Source organism: Anomaloglossus baeobatrachus, chromosome 1 (assembly GCF_048569485.1).
Source record: "Anomaloglossus baeobatrachus isolate aAnoBae1 chromosome 1, aAnoBae1.hap1, whole genome shotgun sequence".
NCBI lineage: Eukaryota > Metazoa > Chordata > Amphibia > Anura > Aromobatidae > Anomaloglossus > Anomaloglossus baeobatrachus.
In genome coordinates this window covers 836,507,924-836,528,313 of record NC_134353.1, presented here as the reverse complement: position 1 = coordinate 836,528,313, position 20,390 = coordinate 836,507,924, and the positions used below count along the sequence as shown (strand labels likewise).

The 20,390-nt window shown below is 38.3% G+C and overlaps 1 protein-coding gene across 1 annotated transcript in view; it reads right to left on the bottom strand.

Annotated features, from left to right (window-relative positions):
* Positions 1 to 20,390, bottom strand: part of EDIL3 (EGF like repeats and discoidin domains 3) — a 1,135,698-nt gene that overhangs the window by 313,597 nt on the left and 801,711 nt on the right. The window contains exon 6 of the mRNA XM_075325131.1: positions 1,193 to 1,348. Within this exon, the coding sequence (XP_075181246.1) occupies positions 1,193 to 1,348 (156 nt within the window). The remainder of the gene's footprint in view (positions 1 to 1,192; positions 1,349 to 20,390) is intronic.

Genomic DNA, 20,390 nt, shown 5'->3' with positions numbered 1-20,390 from the left:
TATATTTAGTTTGTAAAGATGAACAAAGCACATTCAGGTATTTGGAAATTGCACCCAAGCATGAACCAGACTTGTGCAAGTCCTCAACTCTCTTTCTGAGACCTTGGCTGATATCTTTTGACTTTCCCATAATGCTACACTCAAAAAGTGTGTTTCAGGTGTGCATTTAAATATGTCCACAGGTGTGTCTCTAATTAACTCAGATGTTGCCAATAAACCTATCAGAAGTTTCCAAAGACATGACACCATCATATGAGCTCTGTCCCATATTGTTTAAAGCCACAGTACTCTTAGTATATATATAAACTTTTGACTTTGCAGAAAGTAATAAAAATGCCTTAAAACATCCCCTCTCTTATTATTCTGGCATTTGGCAAATATAAGTAATTTTGGTAATCCTAAGTGACCTAAAACGGGAAATGTTTTTTCTGATTTCATGTCTGATAGTGAGAAAAACATGCATATGTGTCTTTTTAGTGTATGTAAACTTCTGGTTTCAACGATATATATATATATATATATATATATATATATATATATATATATATATATATATATATATATATATATATATATATATATATAAAATATATATAAAAATACATATATATATATATATATATATAAAGAGAAACCAACCCAAAATGCTGTTTTTGTTTGTCCAGCTTAACAAGAAATAGAATCAAAAAGTCATACAGACTTCAAAATGGCATCAGTACAAATTAATAAAATAATCAGCACTCAGCTCTGTCTATGAAACAATACAAATGTTCTAGGTGTTAGAGTATGATGACAAAATAAGTACAAATATATCAATTTGGTGTTGTCATAATCTTCATTTCTCAATTATACGGAATGGTAAATAATATTAAAAAAAATCCCATAATTGCTGTTTTTTTTTCATTCTGCCTCCCAAAAGTGTTAAAAAGTGATGAAAAGCTATTGTTTTTATCACAAAATGGTACCAATGAAAATCACAGCTCGACTCACAGATCCAAATATAAAACTTTGGCTGTTAGAATACAGATTTTTTTAGCTTGACAATGATAATCCAAAAAAATGTCAAAATAGGCTTAGTCCTTAAGGAATTTACAGTGTAAATTAGGGAAAGCGTTATAAAACCCCAAAGATCTGCTCTATAGCACACTGTGGTAAAAATGTAGTCCAAGTAATGTACAAGAAAAGAACTTACCATGTCTTCAGTGGTTCTTCTAATTTTATATGTTGACCATGATTTTCCATCATCACTGTATGCAATCTTATACGATTTTATATATTCTGGGCTTCCTATTCTTTTTGCTCCTTGGGTAATAACTCCTGTCACTCTCATTTTCCTCTGTAGATTTATCTGTTAAGAAATAATAAATATGGGTCATATCTAAGTAGAACCTTATTTAAAGTAAGATCATATGACGTTATCTTACAGGCTGTACTAGGAGGCTCTTATTCACTCAAAAATATATAATATTCGCTTCTGATAAGATTTTCTTGGAGTAAAACAAAATCACATTTTTTAAAGCTAGGATCACGCAAGTGTTCAGTCTATCTTTCTTCACTTCTAAATTTTAGGATGGTGGTCTCGTCTGAATCTTTATCTTTGGCTAGTTGCTTCAGTCTTTCTGATCAAGGTTGTTAAGATCATGTGCCACAGAAAATCATACTCAAGCTCAGTTCTGTTCATAAGTCTTCCTCTGGTCTGAGGTATTTTGTTAGCACAGTCCCACCATAGATGTTCATCAATACCATACAAGTCTGATGAGTGAGAATTCAACTGCTTTCACCCCACTAATCCCAAGAACTCTAGTGCCTGGTCAATGGCCCCAAATGACAAGTGACTACTCATGATAATGTTGGACTTTTCACCAAATTTTTCATGTTGAGCTGGTAAAGTATATCTTTGCACCGTGCATTTGTGTTATACTTGACCTGATGATGAGACCTGAGTAGTAGTCTCGAAAGCTTGCTATTTATTACCATCTTTTCAGTTAGCTATTAAAAGGTATCAACCTCTGAGGACTCTCAGTTCTTTTAAACATATTTATTTTCATGTTGAGCTGGACACTTGATGAGTAACTCTAAAGCAGAATTTTTTTTTTCCTTTTTTTTGCCTCTCTATTGAAGAGATATTAGCAATCAGTGCATTTGACAACTAATGGTTTTCTTTGTTAACCCCTTAACGACCCATGACGTACTAGATACGTCATGGATCGTGTTCCGGTAAGCCACGCCCACCTCCGCCGGCAGGCGGCGGCGAGACGCGCACATATCAGCTGTTATCAACAGCTGATATGTGTGCCTGCTAGCCGCGGGTGGAATCGCTTCCACCCGCGGCCATTAACCCCTTACATTTCGCTGCCAAAGTCTTGGCAACGATATGTATATGGGCGCCGCCATGACAGTGACTTACCCCGCCCCCGCCGGAAGTCACGTGACATGATCACGTGACTTTCGGCGGTTGCCATGGTAGCACAGGGTCATGTGATGACGCCTGTGGCTAACATGAGTCACTTCCTCTTAATGCCGGAATACAGCCGGCATTGAAAGTGAAGCAGCAAATCTGCAGTTCTCAGCTCTGTAGCTGAGATCTGCAGATTGTGCAAAGCGATCGGATTGCTGATCGCAATAGCCCCCTAGGGGGACTAGTAAAATAAAAAAAAAAAGTAAAAAAAAAGTTTTAAAAAATTAAAAAAAAATAAAAAAACCTAAAAGTTCAAATCACCCCCCTTTCACCCCATTGAAAATTAAAGGGTTAAAAAAATAAAAAATACACACATATTTGATATCGCCGCGTTCAGAAATGCCCGATCTATCAAAATATAAAATCAATGAATCTGATCAGTAAACGGCGTAGCGGCAAAAAAATTCCAAACGCCAAAATTACGTTTTTTGGTCGCCGCAAATTTTGCGCAAAATGCAATAACAGGCGATCAAAACGTAGCATCTGCGCAAAAATGGTACCGTTAAGAACGTCAGGTCAAGACGCAAAAAATAAGCCATCACTGAGCCTCAGATCCTGAAAAATGAGAACGCTACGGGTTTTGGAAAATGGCGCAAAACGTGCACCACGTTTTTCGGACAAGCTTGTGAATTTTTTTTAACCCCTTAGATACAAGTAAACCTATACATGTTTGGTGTCTATAAACTCACACCGACCTGAGGCATCATACCCACACATCAGTTTTACCATATAGTGAACACGGTGAATAAAATATCCCAAAAACTATTGTACAATCCCACTTTTTTTGCAATTTTTCCGCACTTGGAATTTTTTTGCCATTTTCCAGTACACTATATGGTAAAACTTATGGTTTCATTTAAAAGTACAACTCGTCCCGCAAAAAACAAGCCCTCATATGGCAAGATTGATGGAAAAATAAAAAAGTTACGCCTCTCGGAAGAAGGGGAGCAAAAAACAAAAACGCAAAAACGGAAAGTGCCCGGGGGCTGAAGGGGTTAAAGGGAACCTGTCAGGCCCAGTATGCACCCAGAACCACGAGCAGCTCTGGGTGCATATTGCTTATCCCTGCCTAATCGGCCCTGTATGCACTAGCATAGATAAAGAGATCTTTAGAGAAAGTATTTCTCAAGATCTTTTATGATATGCTAATAAGCGAGGGGACTAGTGGCAAGTGCGTTAGTTCCTGCGCTCATTTTGCCCTCTTAGCATGGCAGCACGGGCACCGGGGCATGCTAACATGCTATTCAATGTAGCGTCACCAGCGGTAAGGCGCATACCTGTGATCACTGATCTGAATGCCCGACACTTCCGGTCATGCACAGTATGAAGCTGAGTGTACGCGTCCCGGCTTTAGAGAGGTCTAGTGCGCATGACCGGAAGTGCCTGACATTCAGATCAGAGTTCACAGCGGACAAAGGAACGTGCCTCACTGCTGGTGATGCTACATTGAATAGCATGTTATTACGCCCCTGTGGGTGTTCTAGCATGCTAAGAATAAGCACAGGAACTAACGCCCTTGCGACTAGTCCTTGCCCCCATTAGCTCACTGCTCCTCTGCCTCCCTACTCTCTGCTAGTCGAGTGGTGTGCTCCTAAAGATTGAGAGTTCGGACCAGTGGCATGACTGCGACATGGCTGTGACACTGTCCTAACATGCACAATCCCATGCAGCAAGTAATCTAGAACAATCCGGTCAGCCTCAGAGCAGAGCATTAAAGATAGATGATAGACTGCGGAGGTGGCTCCTTGCCACGCATCAGTCAGTACACTGTAGAATTATAAATTCCTTCATTCTTAAGAATGGAGACAGTTTTAATAAGAGGCAAATTGCAAAGCTGCTTGTTTTTATATGCACTTTTCAATTTAGCCATTTAACAAGATTAGACAATCCATTTAATGTTGAAAATTAATGTTCAGAATTATTTAAAAATCTATAATCCACATTAAAGAAAAATGCTGCCTCTTCAACTATTATTGTGCCACATTATAATTACATTGTAGCTAAAGTGGATGTGTCATCAGATTTCACAATATAAATTGCATACTCTTCCACCTGATAAGGCTGGTGTGCTTACTATGAAAATGTATGTCCAAATCGCTGCATAATCCATATTAAAAGTCCAGCTCATGTTACTATCTGTATGGCAGGAGCACCCTTTTGTGATTCACAGCGGCCTTGGAAAGCTGCACCCTTGATTGTCAACTTCATGGGCAGGTTTGTAGTATCTAAAAACATTATTTCTGATTTAAGCAATTTACCAAAATACTTGAATATTTATAAAACTTAAAAATACTGTTCTATAGAAAGCAAATTGCTGGTGGTTCTTGCATTTTTTTCTATTCGATCCTTTAGAACATGAAAATCATCACTAATACACAAAGCGTATGAGTAATGCCATTCACTGATGCTAAAATACCATTTGCTATTTCAATGCTACTGTCAATGAGTCCTTCAAATGCACTGCTGAATGAGAACATGTATTATCTGCATGAGGATGGCTTTAAAAGATGCCACTTAGTCTAACAATGATATTTTTCCCCCATATTTCATCTTGTTTTTCCTTTATTTTCTTACTTGTAAATGTATAACATAGCAACAACTGACCAAATTATTGATATATGTTCGGTAAAGTATCTCGACGTAAAATAGAAAATTAATTTCTTTAGTCTGCATTTTTATGAGATAAAAGTTAAAAGTTGGACATGCCGTGTCTTGAAGAGAATGAACACCATCAATCATTTATGTGGCCTTAGCATGGCAAACAAAGGCACAATAAAAGCACTTGTCACATGCAACAACGTTCCTCAAGTTCAGCGCTCAAGGGCTACAACCACCAGTCATTGGAAAGATTTGCCCTGGTAATTGGATAAGGATTAGAAACCTTGCCATTTCCTTGTCCTTAAAGGAAGAAAATGGAAGGAGCCTTGGAAACGTAGAACTAGTTGGGCTATACCTTCGACATGAAGAGAATGATCAATGTGTGTGACAAATTACTCGGAGGTGGACAACTGTGGTTCTTTATAGGTGAGGACTTGGAAAAATAGGGCAATAAATCTTCGATAAATATTCCACATGCAGAGCCTGGAATACTTTTTAATGATAAATTGTTTGAGCTCACATTAAGCAGTGTGTGGGACTTAATTTTATTAGGGATGTGAGATGAATAGATGAAATGCAAGTTGTCTTGTACAGCATGCATTATAAAATCCAAATCTTAGTATGAAAGGCAAATTGCCTGCTCACGTGGGATTTTCCACCTTCTTCCAGCTGTTTAATGCAGTCTAGACTTATGAATAGTACTGACAGACGAATAACAAGTTGTCTCTTTGCTCCACAGCGAAACAGTTTACTGACATTAATACATCAAGGAAGAAAATCTCAGTTTTGAACAGTATAACTAGATTAGCAAGGGATAAAAAAGGTCAGAACAGGCCTGAGGGCAATGCCGGAGAAAAAGAAATAAATAAAAAAGGAAACCCCCTCCAGCGAGAGAAGTCTTAGAAAGCAAATTCGGCACTGCCAACGTAGGAAAAGGAAATTATGAGTGTGCGTGACTTAAAGGTTAACGGAAAGCAATTGAGTGATCTTTGATTTCCAATCCAGACATTAAGGAAGGTGGCTCGGATGTTGCTTTAGAATACATTTCTAGGCTCTGTCCCAGCTTCAAAAGACTTCTTCTTATTGTGCCAACTAACCTTGGGGAGCCTGCTTAGGTTGCTTTTATTACAATTCCATACAGATTATCTGCCGGTACTATGCTCATTTTTACAGCTTTTAAATAATGAAACAATCGTTTTTACAATACTCAATGAACCACCTTGGCCAAGCAATTTCCTGCGTTTCAAGTGTCTTCAAACACAAAATCAACACTGTAACACTTATCATAATTAAACTTGCTGTTCTTTGTCTTTCACCCTTTTAATTAAAAGTCCAATAACTCGCAAAACAAATATGAAAACGGCTCCTCGCAGCTGTTAATCAGTGTCACATGTGGCAATACATTATGGCGGGTAATATTTCTGCAGGTACTAACCCATTTCAATGCGGCTGATGAGAATTAATTGCTTCGCACTTGTAGTTGGAAAGTTCAGCTCAATATTTACAATACAGATAAATATTCATCTCATATATTATCAGTATTTGCTAATGCATCTAAACTGCCGTTAATATGATTAATGCTCTTTTTAAGAGGCGTTTCAGCCTTAGGGATATAATGAAATAGATAAATTATCATATGTGACGCCAGGATGGTCATAATCAAAATAAGATAATGAATATCTCTGGGCCATGAGCAGAAATATTCCTATTGTTTGTCATGTACTGGAAGCAAATTGATTTTCTAAATAAGTTTCTAAAATGGCTCTCCAGGATGGGTTGGTAATTGAGAGCTGGCCATACACAATAGATGTGTTTAGTAAAGATGAGTGGTTCTATCATGGCTCGGTTCGCCGGCAGCAAACGAGCCTAGCTTCCCAGGCTTGTGCTTGACCCGAACTCCGGATCCAGTCACTGACTGGCAGTTTGAGTCTCTACCCACATACAGCCAGCCACAAGTAGAATACTTCCGGAGGAGGGTGGGCGGTCTTTTTCAAGCTTTTTTTTTATGCACATTACATCCGAGCATGCTGTTGCTACCCCCAATGTGCGCCGTTCAAACACTGCAAGTGGTTCACACAGGGCAGAGGACCAAGCATACCTAAGTACAGCATTGCTCGAACGGGTTTTGTTCCCATGTAAAGCATCTGATTCCCGAACCTGAACCTTGAATTTTAAATTTCGTGTTTGCTTCGAAAACCGAAGCTAAGGTTCGCTTATCTCTAGTGTTTAGACCAAATCACGTAATATTAACTGGACTGGCCAATCATTGAATGTTTAAGGATGTAAGGATTAGGCAGTTGGATTTCAACATGCCTAATCTTTCTGATCACAGAAATATAAGTAACCTACAGAGATGTCTGGTAGCATCTTACTCTATTCTCTTCATACAAAACAAATGCATGTTTGAATGGGAAAATAGCTGTCTACTGAATGAGCATTTTACCAATAGCTATGTGGCATGGGTGACCAGCTTTAGAATTTACTCTAAAGCCAGATGTCGAACTTAAAGGGGTTTTTCTATAAACAAAGTACATTTGGTGCACGCAGCAGGTTTTGAATCCCCTGTTATATTGATGGCCGGACCACATATGGGAACTTTTCTCCCCCCTTTCACCTTTTGTGCCTCCCCTATTTCCTCATAGACAGTAAGCTTATGAGTAGGGCCCTCACTCCTCTTGGTATCTGAATTTTGTTATTTATATTGTCTGTACATGTCCCCTCTAAATTGTAAAGTGCTGCGGAACATGTTGGCGCTATAGAAATAAAAATTATTATTATTATTATATTTGATTAATAGATCTTTGAATAAAAATAAGTTGCACAATTGGTTTTGTTAAAAAAATGTTCCTGTGTGGAGATAATCTTAGATATGTGCTCCTGCTATGTACTGTGTAGTTGCCATGTCTCACTCAACGGGGACATGGTATGTTCATACCACAGTTCCTGTAAAGGGGCGGAAACTAAAGAGAGAATGTAAACAGCACAGCAAGGGATTGCAGCTGGCTCTTTATGTGAAGTACAAAATATTTCTGTGAGGTAAAACATTTTGTCAAATGTTTTATCTCACAAAAAAGGGGAGGAAACTAAAGAGAGAATACAAACAGCACAGCCAGGGATTGCAGCTGGCTCTTTATGTGAAGTACAACATATTTCTGTGAGGTAAAACATTTTATTAAATGTTTTATCTCACAAAACACGACAGCTGCTATCCCATGCTCTCCTCTCTGTATACTCTTTTGCTTCCTCCACAGCCCAGGAGCTGTGGTATAATCAGACCATGTCCCTGTACAGTCAGACACAGCCATTGCAAAGTACATAGCAGGGACACATATATAACATTATCTCAGCACAGGAACATTTTTTTAACACATCCAATAGCGGAACCTATTATTCCAAGATGCATTGATTAAAACGTACTTTATTCGTGTGATAACCCATTTAAAACTCCTGAGAAAAATGAGGACCTGTCAAATCTGAAATTCATAATAATTTATAATAGTGGTATTGTTCGGTTATATAGCCGATGGGGGTGTTGGGACTACTACTCTTGCATCCTTCTACAGTTTTGTCTGTGTCTTTTTAATTTTAAAATATTTATTTAATTTAGTTTTCCCATTTTTAAGACATTATCATTAGCAGTTCCTTTTTCCTATTAATATTAATGTCATATTTCTATCTTTAAAATAAACAAACACTATGCAGATAATATAAAATGATATTTTCCCAGACTGTCCAGAATCATTTTTATCAGTGTAATACTTTAATATATTCCAGCCTTCTGCCAATCTATTATCTTCATGCCGGCTACCTCTTGATGTTCTGGTTCATATAATACACTGAATCTCAGTTGGTGCCAGCATACGATTAACAAATTACAGCACAAGGCAATATCTCAGGATGAACAGATAATTTTAATTTATTTTTCACTTAGATTCAAATGTTTAAGCTGAGACTCATGACCTTCTCCACTCAAGGAGGTCCTGGAAAAAAATACTACTCTATGGCATTGGCAGTTATTGTCTCCATTCAGTAATTGTACCATATGATGGAAAATATAAGACTACTCCTGATATTTAAGTTTAGGTGTATCAGCCATATCCAGTGCAATTAACAACATTAAAACAAAACACAGAGCCATGTACTCTGCATAGACAAATGTTATTAGTAGTACTGTTCTGGTGATCGGGGGATCCCAGAGACAAAACCAATAGGCATTGAATGCTCTGCCACAACATATCAGACTCTCACCTACCTTGACAAGCTTCAAAAGGAACCTGAAGACCCCCCTCTTCCGACAAGCCTACAACCTGCCGTAACCCTCAATCTGATATAACGCCGCACAACCAGCTCTACCCTCACCTACTGTATCATCACCCATCCCTTGTAGACTGTGAGCTCTCGCGGGCAGGGACCTCTCTCCTCCTGTACCTGTCTGTGCCTTGTATTGTTTATGATTATTGCAGTTGTCCCTATTATGTACACCCATTTCACATGTAAAGCACCATGGAATAAATGGTGCTATAATAAATAATAATAATAATAATAATAATAATTGCCTATCCAGATAATCATTTTTGGAGTCTTTAATAATTCTTTAATTTGAGTGAAGAGTGGCTAAAAAAACCCCATGTCTTGCCCTAAATGAAAACTGTAAAATGGCCCATTACAGTAAGGATTAAACAACTGGTGATCGGCTATATGCTATATTGGCGGTCATTTAATTAATTGCATGTTAGACTGACCTAAATTTTAAGGGAACATAATGATCACACTTCTGTACAACAATTTTGCTGATTACAAGAAAACACGTGATCGTTAAGAATTTTTTACTAAGGAACTTTTACAGTTATAATGTAACATTATATATAAATACAATTATATTATTTAGATATGCTGAATACGCAATAAGAAAATGCTGAATATGCAACTTTATGGCTCAAAATTAAAACCTTTTAGTTCAAAACTATCACCAGTGTGCCACGGCCTGATGTGATCTCGGGGGATCTGTGATCAGAATCTGCTTTAGTGCCCGCTCATAATTTAACCTGAGTTACAGCGTATTTAATTCCATCCAGTGCTGAAAGGTTTAAGGTGCATTCCTATCCTGCAAAGCTTTAATAAGGCTATGTGCGCATGTTGCATTTTTTCTTGCATTTTGGTTGCATTTTAAACTGCACTGTGTCATTGACAAAATGCAACCGTTTTACTTCCCCAGCAAAGTTTATAATAAATCAGAATTTCTATGTGAACGTTTCTTTTTATTCGGCAGCGTTTTGTTTGACAAATATTTGTGAAAATTGTTGACCTAAAAACAGCAGCATGTCACTTCTTCATTGTGTTTTGTGAACATTTTCCACCCATTTAAATGAATGAGGTGTGTCAAAAGGCAACCAAAATGTTTAGCTGTGCAGTTTGGTTGCGTTTTGGATGCATTTTTGTCAACAAAAACACAGGTCACCAACTTTTCTCCATTCTCGCTCTTGCTCGCTCGCTGTCTCTCTCTGCTTCATACTCACCGATCACTGGCGCGGCGCAGCTGTCACACTGCTCCCACGGCCTCTCCTGTTTCTGAAAGTGCCAGACGCTCATTAGGCTCATCACCCGCTCATTAGGCTCATCTCATATTCACTGCTTCCCCCGCCTACTGGTGCCTATGATTGGTTGCAATCAGACATGCCCCCACGCTGAGTGACAGCTATCAGACTCCAACCAATCACAGCTGCCAGTGGGCGGGTCTATATCTCATAGTACATTAAATAAATAAATAATTTAAAAAAATGGCATGCAGTCCCCCAAATTTTGATACCCAGCCAAGATAAAACCTCACAGCTGGGGCTGGTATTCTCAGACTGGGGAGACCCACGTTATTGGGAGCATTCCAGCTTAAAAATATCAGCCAGCAGCCGCCCGGAATTGCCGCATCCACTAGTTGCGACAGTCCAGGGACTTTACCCGACTCACCCCGATTGCCCTGGTGCGGTGGCAATCGGGGTAATAAGGAGTTAAATGCAGCCCATAGCAACCACTAAGTCCTAGTTTAGTAAAGGCAAGTGCCTATGAGACACCCCCTCACCACTAATTTGTAAGTGAAAGTAAATAAACACGAACACCAAAAAATCCTTTATTTGAAATAAAAGACAAAAAAGCCACTCTCTTTCACCACTTTATTAACCCCCCAAACACCCCTCCAGGTCCGATGTAATCCACACGAGGTCCCACGACGCTTCCAGCACTGCTACATCTGACACTCACTTAGCACCATAGAACAAGACTGCCTGCTGTGAGTTCCACACAGCAACTGATGTGAGTCGTGCTATCAGCAGTAACGTCACTCAGGTTAGCCACTGCCACAGCTGTAGTCATCCATCTGTGACAGCAAATCACCGGAGTGACTGAAGTGAGCTGCGCGATCTACGGTGCCATCACTTAGGTGATTTCTGGTCACAGCAGGAGTCCTTCACCTGTGACTGCAAATCAGGCCACAACACAGAGACAGAGCCACATGCTGAGAATGAACTCAGGTGAACCTCTGATGTCACAGTTTTGGGCCCCGCACTACTACCTGTGTCGTGGCACTGACGTCAGAGGTTCACCCGAGTTCATTGTCATCACGCGGCTCTGTCTCTGTCTGCTGTCAGCGGGGAATCATGCTCTACGGTGTGGCTGTAACAGGTAAGGGATGTAGCAGAGCTGAATTGCTGTGGGACCTCGTGTGGATTACTTCGGACCTGCAGGGGTGTTTATGGGTTAATAAAATGGTGAAAGATGGTGTTTTTTGCATTTTATTCCAAATAAAAGATGATTTTGGTGTATGTGTTTATTTACTTTCACTAATAGATTAGTCATGGGGGCGAGGTCTCATAGATGACTGTTATCACTAATCAAGGACTTAGTAGCTGCTGTGGGCTGCTATTAACTCCTTATTATCCCGATTGCCACCACACCAGGGCAACGGGAAGAGACGGGCCAGTGCTAGATTTTCACATCTTATGGATGCGCCACTTCTGGGGCGGCTGTGGGCTGCTATTGTTAGGCTGGAAAGGGCCAAATAACAATGGGTCTTCCCACCCTAATAATATTAACCCCCAGTTGTCTGCTGCACCTTGGCTGGTTGCTGGTTTTAGAAAAATGGGAGAACCCCATGTCATTTTTTTTAAATAAATCAAATAAAAAAAAAAGTGGGATCCCCTCTATTTTTCATAACCAACCAAGGTACAGCAGGCAGCTGAGGGTTGCAGCCTGCAGCTGCTGTTCTTGTGCTGGGTATGAAAAATGGGGGGACCCAACGTAAATTTTTACCAAAAAAACAGCTGTCCAAGCTGGCTATCCCTCTATCAAGCTATTCTGTTATTTCTTTCTATCTATTCTATATTTCATTTCTTATTATCTATTCTATATGTTCTTTCTACCTATTCTATATGTTCTTTCTATCTATCTATTCTTTCTATCTATTTCTTCTATCTATTCTGGCTATCTATCAATTATCCTATCCTATTGTATTTTATTTCTCCTTTAAAAAAACACTGTTAAAAACGCATTTAAAATGTATCAAAATGCATAAAAAATTGCATAAAAACGTATGTATTTTTACAGCATTTTTTTTTTACAAACGCAGTGTTTATAGTTGTCAAGTCTGCCAGAGGATACATTTTTTTTTTGTCAAATCAAGAACGCAGTGTGCGCACATACCCTAACAGGTAGTTGTAATCTCAGCTGCAGCCACACCCATCTGCTGTAAATATCCACTCCTCAACACTCCCTGTGTTGGCTATAGCTCAATCCTTAGCTGTTTATGTTGAAGGAGCTTGTCTCTGCACAGCTGTGGTGTTGCTGCATTTCCAGCTGCAAAGCTACAGTTGCAGCTGTGACGCTCCAGCTGAAAAAAAAACTTGGGAGAACTCATTGTTGTGTCTTTCTCCTCCTGTTTCTCTTACCTTCCTCGTGTTGTCTTATTTGCAGTGGCGAGACTAGCGTCTCTCTGGCCATCACTAGTCAGGGTGCGTTCAAGGCCAGTGAAGGCCTAGGTACATGATCAGCGATGGGGATCAGGACTCGCATAGAAATATAAGGGAGCTTAGAGATTAGCCTCAGGTGAGTAATAGAAGTTAACCCAGTTCCCCTCTCCCTAGACCCAGGGCCTTCCCTTGTATAGTTTCCCCGGTGTATTCTGTGTGTTGCAGTGCTCGCCTGGAATCCCATCTACACCTGGCAGGGCCCCAGTAGTTACTGTGTGACAAACAAATTTTAATTACTTTTTAAAGACTGGGAGCAAACCTGAGTGTCAAACGGCATTTACTTCATAGCCTCCTCAACTACTTCCCCTCCAATCTTGGAGCTTAAGTGAAAAACAAGGAGAACGCTTTCACCAAGACATCAAGACCATGAAACACAGATCAAGGCAGATGGAGCATAATCATGATGGCCGACTACTGCTGGTGTTTACAGCGTGACAACCCTGATCAGAACTATTCCAGAGCATCCAAAAAGGAACGATTGTCCCTAACAGTTAAAATTTACACAAATATGGCTCTCATGGTTGGATGATTTGTCGTTATTTGCATGAAACAAATATATTTTATGCTATAATTTCAATATAATTTCTTATGTTAGAATATGTTATATATATATAAGTTTTATTAAACATTTCTCATTTGCTAAAAAAATTGTTGTTGTTGTTGTTGTTGTTGTTGCACCTTTCATTTGGTAAGGTCAGCAAAAATACTTAGGTCAGTAGAATTTTTTTTCCCAAATATAGACCAGTGTGATTAATAAGTTTGATCTGTGCACACAGAATATCATCGTCACCAGCAGCACATATGTTTACACAGGAAAATGTACTGTGGAGATCAATGATTATATTACTGACATGAGTAATCCAATAGCCCAACACATGAGATTCTTACTTTGTCATTGTCTGATTGTCGTTTATACAAGCGGATAATCAGTGAACAAACTTTCTAATGAATGTTTTTTCACAATTGCTGGTCGTCTAAATACATTTTTAAAGCTTCCAAGATTATGTATAACCACTTAGATTTCAAGGAGCGGGATATCAACTTGTCTAGGCCCCGTTGTAACAACGAAGCCAATCATTCTTTATGAAGGTACGCGGCTTCCATTAGTGATCTGACTTATTATATAGATAGGCTGCACAGAAATTACATTACAGTAGTGCATCTTCTTATCTCAGATGCTTTGTTCTGTAAGAAAAAGAATATTACACAAAGATGATAAATACTGGGATGCCCTGGTTCCTTTACCGGCTTAGATCTCATGCTTATCAATGCTGGGTTATTCCATGACTACCTAATATTGCAGAACGCACTTAGTTATTCTGAGTATAGCTTTGCGAGCTCTAACAACCGATCAGAGACTGGTGATAGCTTGATAAATATATGTATTTAAGATAACAGGAAATTGAAAATGCCCAGTCTTAGGTTTAGATACATATCTAAACCAATGCAACATTTTATTCCTCTTTTGGGGAACAATGAATACAATGTAGGCAGCAATGCAACAATGTCTTATCTACTTAAACAGCTGCTCTAGTCCAAAACACCTATTTATATCACAAGAAAAGTTGCTGGCTTCAACACATTGTTTCCATTTACATTTGTATTGTTTCTGATATGATCGTTGGTGACAGATTAGTTTGCAAATGCCTCATATACAAAATCCATTGGAAAGCTCACTTTTACAGTATGTGGATGCAGCAAGTGAATAGCTATTAATGACGCTATTTATCTTGTATTAGGTGTATGCTGGGGAGTGGCACCAATTGTCATCATTTTTGGTAAATCAAACAGTTTCTGGAATACAAAATGATAGGATTGGTCTGATATAATTATTTACTATCTACATAGCAACCTTACCAAGCAAGCCACAACTTTCCCTATTAGTGAAGAAGGTCATTATTTCCTAATCCAGTTTCCACAGAAGACCAGGTCTCTATGGTAGGGTCTCTTGGATTCAGCGGATTGTTCCTCAAGAGTGATGGGTGAGAACTAAAATGCATGAATGCGCGTTGCTCAATTTGAGCTGGTCAGATGCTAGGACGAGCTTGACTTGAGTAACAGCATTATGGAAAGTTAAAGATTGGCCTGTTCGAGTCTCCATCCACATACAGACGGCCATAACCAAAGCATTTCCCACAGGAGGGTGTTTTTTTGTCAAACTTCATTTGAGAACGTTGTTTTAACCCCTGGGAGAGCCGTTTAGAGAATGCACATGCCTCTCCCGGGGTTGCCTGCACACATCATGCAGTGAAGCAAGCCTGTGTTTGTGGTTGTTGTTTCACAGGCGAAATATCAGAGCACCCGCGATACTCAGCTGAGCCCCATTAATACCCGAGCACCCTGATGCTCTATTGAGTAACAAGCAGTGCCGATCACGCTCACTCATCACTATTCCTCACTAATTTGCTCACTGCATGCATTGGCTGCATAAAACGATATACCCTGTAGGAAAAAGCAGGGCGGCCAACAGGAATTTCAGATTTCCTTACTGGCCACATTTTCTTGCCCCCTTGACACTCCACCAAGGTTCCACCCCAGGTCCGCCTCCACCCCTTGAACCTTCCACATTCCCACTGCCCCCACATGGAAAAACTCCACTTCTGCATCATGTCCTCACCAATCAAACATTAACAATTTCCATCAAACACCATATCACATACATAACCATCAGCTATTGTTTTGCTCAAAAGATTTTTTCATGCCGTCCACCACAACAAAGTAGACTCTTTTGGCAGGGTCCTACTCTACTCTAGCCTATTAAAAACTTCTTAAAATATTCAATACTTTTTCTAGGTATATTTTTCTTTATTTTTCTTTAAGGGAATGAATCACATATATTTTATACTGATTGAAACCAGATTGTGATTTTGTTTTTATAATCTGTATTTCTGATTGCAGATTATTGTATTGTTTTCTCCACATTTAGGTAAGCTGTTTTCTTGCTTGTTTTGAGATATGGGCATTGGCCATATGCATGTACAGTATACTGTATATATCTCAAGATATTATGGAGAACTCTATTTTTTGGGAGAGTTTTCTATACATGTTCTCTTGTTTAGTGACATGCAGATGTCATTGTGCAGGAAGGGAGAAGAGCTGAGCTATATTCACACAGGGCATCTTTTGATACATCTTTGGTGCATTTTTGACATCACAAAGATGCACCCAAATGCATGCATTTCCTTCCTCCAGCAAAGTCTATGAGATTTCTATTTTGCTGTCCCCACTGGGCATCTTCTGTTGGCTGCATCTTGGCTGCGTTTTCGAAGATGCAGCATGTCAATTATTTCTGCATTTTTGCAGTTTTGGAACCCTTCCAGTCAATAGATTTGACTTAAAAATGCATTGGGGAAAACGCAGTAAAACGTGGTAAACACGCAGTGCAGTTTTGTTGCGTTTTTGTTGTGTTTTGCAGAGGTGCGTTTTTGGTGCGCTTTTGATGCACCCAAGATGCACTGGCACAAAGATGCCACTCCTTAAAGGTCAAATATTGACTTCCATGATAGCTACCTTCACTATGTGGCACCTGTGATCTAATTTTTTGGCAGCTCGTGAGGGACCTAATAACAGCAGATACGTCCCACTAAGTTATAATCATCACCTAAGGGTATGTGCACACATCACATTTTTTCTATGCATTCTTTCTGGGAAAAATGCTGTATTTTAGTGTCCAACCAAAGTGAACGAGATTTCTGAAATCTCATACACGTTACTTATGTTTTCCTTGCAGATTTCAATTCTGCAGTAAGTTAATTTTTTCCCAGTTTTGCAATATTTTTTCACTCTATAAAAGGACCAGGAAAAAAGCATTCAAAAACACATAAAAAATGCTCCAGAAGCGCACATTTTATGCAGCCTTTTTTCTGCCAAGGGATACATTTTTGATGCAGCAAATACTTAACGTGTGCATATACCTTTGTGGTGTGGGTAGCTTCTAGACTGGGATTAGATGCTCCCAGACCTGTAATATAATACATGATATTCAAGATGATGGACAAAGTGCTTTTAGCCTCTCGCATCCTTTTATTCCCCTCTCTCCTCGTTTACTTACCTGCATTTATATCCTCTTCAGTATCATTTTCTATATTCAGTAATACCTTATTTTTCTTTTTCTCTGCTCACATTTTAAGTTTCTCTTATTTGCATAATTTTAACATTTTAGAAATCCGCTGTGTTTACTGCCGGATATTTTCTAACTTTTCTGACTTTCCATCAATGTATTGTTCCTAAAATATTAATAAGTATTTTCTATAAAACAATAATGGTGACATTACTGCAATGTGCCCATGAGTACGCAACTATTTTATTTTGTATGATCTGATTTAATAGCAATGCCTTGACTATTTCACTTTTTTTTTAATTAAAACAAACTCTCAAATGATTTTTAAACTTTACTGATTACAGAAGCTCAAAAACAGTAAACTAATAGAATTCTAAAAAAAACTGTAATAAGCCTTTTTATCAGAATGATGGGGATGATTCCCATCTCTATGGAATAATAGATAATAATTCTTAAGCTCTTAGCTCATCTGCACGATTTGATCTCAAGAAGATCAAAAACTAGAGAATGATGTAATGAGAGTCACTGAACAGTACAGTGTCAGCCTCCTCTGTGCCGGCTTAATAGATTACAATATTCATTGCTGTCCGGTGGTAAATTAATAATGACAACCAAAGTAAAAAATTAAAATGACGGTTACTCTTTATTTCTTAAATCATTAGTACGTATGAAAATAAGAAACTTTATAATATATGATATTGGAGAAATTTGTTTCTTTCTCCTCCTGGACTGATCAATCAATATCATTTTATGAGTAAAATTTGTATTCAGTGAAGAAAGATTCTCCCATTACTGAGATGAGAGTTGGTTCTTTTAAAATTCTATGGAGAGGAGCTATAAGAAGGTAAAGATACTGTACGCCAAGTTTTAAAATGTCAGTTACAGTTCTCCATTGATCGATGAGTATCAACTGCCATATCTTAGTAAAGAAAAAAATCTGCAATAACTAAATACAGATTATAGCTTTTAATTGAGAATTTTCATAATGAAAGATCATTTCAGGGGGAGAAAGAATCACTACTGAGATATATTAGAAAGGTTCTTATTTTCAATTGTTTTATGGAAAAAAATAAAATAAAATTACTGTTACTCTTTAAAGTGAAGCTATGACTATATGTATCAAATTGTTTAAATCAAGTGTTTGTGTTTTATATATATATATATATATATATATATATATATATATATATATATATATATATGTATATATACAGTCATATGAAAATGTTTGGACACCCCTTTTAATTTTTTATTTATAACAATTTGGGTTTTTGCAACAGCTATTTCAGCTTCATATATCTAATAACTGATGGGCTGAGTAATATTTCTGGATTGAAATGAGGTTTATTTTACTAACAGAAAATGTGCAATCCGCATTTAAACAAAATTTGATCGGTGCAAAAGTATGTGCACCCTTATCAATTTCTTGATTTGAACACTCCTAACTATTTTTTACTGACTTACTAAACCACTTAATTGGTTTTGTAACCTCATTGAGCTTTGAACTTCATAGGCAGGTGTATCCAATCATGAGAAAAGATATTTAAGGTGGCCACTTGGAAGTTGTTCTCCTATTTGAATCTCCTATGAAGAGTGGCATCATGGGCTCCTCAAAACAACTCTCAAATGATCTGAAAACAAAGATTATTCAGCATAGTTGTTCAGGGGAAGGATACAAAAAGTTGTCTCAGAGATTTAAACTGTCAGTTTTTACTGTGAGGAACATAGTAAGGAAATGGAAGAACACAGGTACAGTTCTTGTTAAGCCCAGAAATGTCAGGCCAAGAAAAATATTAGAAAGGCAGAGAAGAAAAATGGTGAGAACAGTCAAGGACAATCAACAGACCACCTCCAAAGACCTGCAGCATCATTTTGCTGCAGATGGTGTCAATGTGCATCAGTCAACAATACAGCACACTTTGCACAAGGAGAAGCTGTATGGGAGAGTGATGCGAAAGAACCCGTTTCTGCAAGCACGCCACAAACAGAGTCGCCTGAGGTATGCAAAAGCACATTTGGACAAGCCAGTTACAATTTGGAAGAAGGTCCTGTGGACTGATGAAACAAAGATTGAGTTGTTTGGTCATACAAAAAGGTGTTATGCGGGGAGGCAAAAAACACGGCATTCCAAGAAAAGCACTTGCTACCCACAGTAAAATTTGGTGGAGGTTCCATCATGCTTTGGGGCTGTGTGGCCAATGCCGGCACCGGGAATCTTGTTAAAGTTGAGGATCGCATGGATTCAACTCAGTATCAGAGGATTCTTGAAAATAATGTGCAAGAATCAGTGACGAAGTTGAAGTTACGCAGGGGATGGATATTTCAGCAAGACAATGATCCAAAACACCGCTCCAAATCTACTCAGGCATTCATGCAGAGGAACAATTACAATGTTCTGGAATGGCCTTCCCAATCCCCAGACCTGAATATCATTGAACATCTGTGAGATGATTTGAAGCATGCTGTCCATGCTCGGCGACCATCAAACTTAACTGAACTGGAATTGTTTTGTAAACAGGAATGGTCAAATATACCTTCATCCAGGATCCAGGAACTCATTAAAAGCTACAGGAAGCAACTAGAGGCTGTTATTTTTGCAAAAGGAGGATCTACAAAATATTAATGTCACTTTTATGCTGAGGTGCCCATACTTTTGCACCGGTCAAATTTTGTTTAAATGCGGATTGCACATTTTCTGTTAGTAAAATAAACCCCATTTCAATCCAGAAATATTACTCAGTCCATCAGTTATTAGATATATGAAACTGAAATAACTGTTGCAAAAACCCAATTTGTTATAAAGAAAAAAGGTTAACATTAATAGGGGTGCCCAAACTTTTTCATATGACTGTATATATATATATATATATATATATATATATATATATATATATATATAAATATATATATATATATATATTTTTACTTTTTTATATTTTACATTTTTGATTATTTTTTAGGTTTCACATTCTGTATTAAAAATGCAAAATAGAAATCTTGCGATTTTTACACTTGTCACTGGAACTTAATAATAATAATAATAGCAATAATATTAATTCTTTAATTTATATAGCGCCAACATATTCTAAAGCACTTTACAACTGAGTGTGGCACTGTCAGGCAGGGACAATGAGATGTCTGGCGCATGGTGCAACAGACGCTCATGAGCCAACTACAGTTCAGTGCAGAAGGAAACTCACAGGGGACACCGGGGACAATTTAACAATGGAGGGCCTTGCTGTTAGGGAGAGGGGTAATG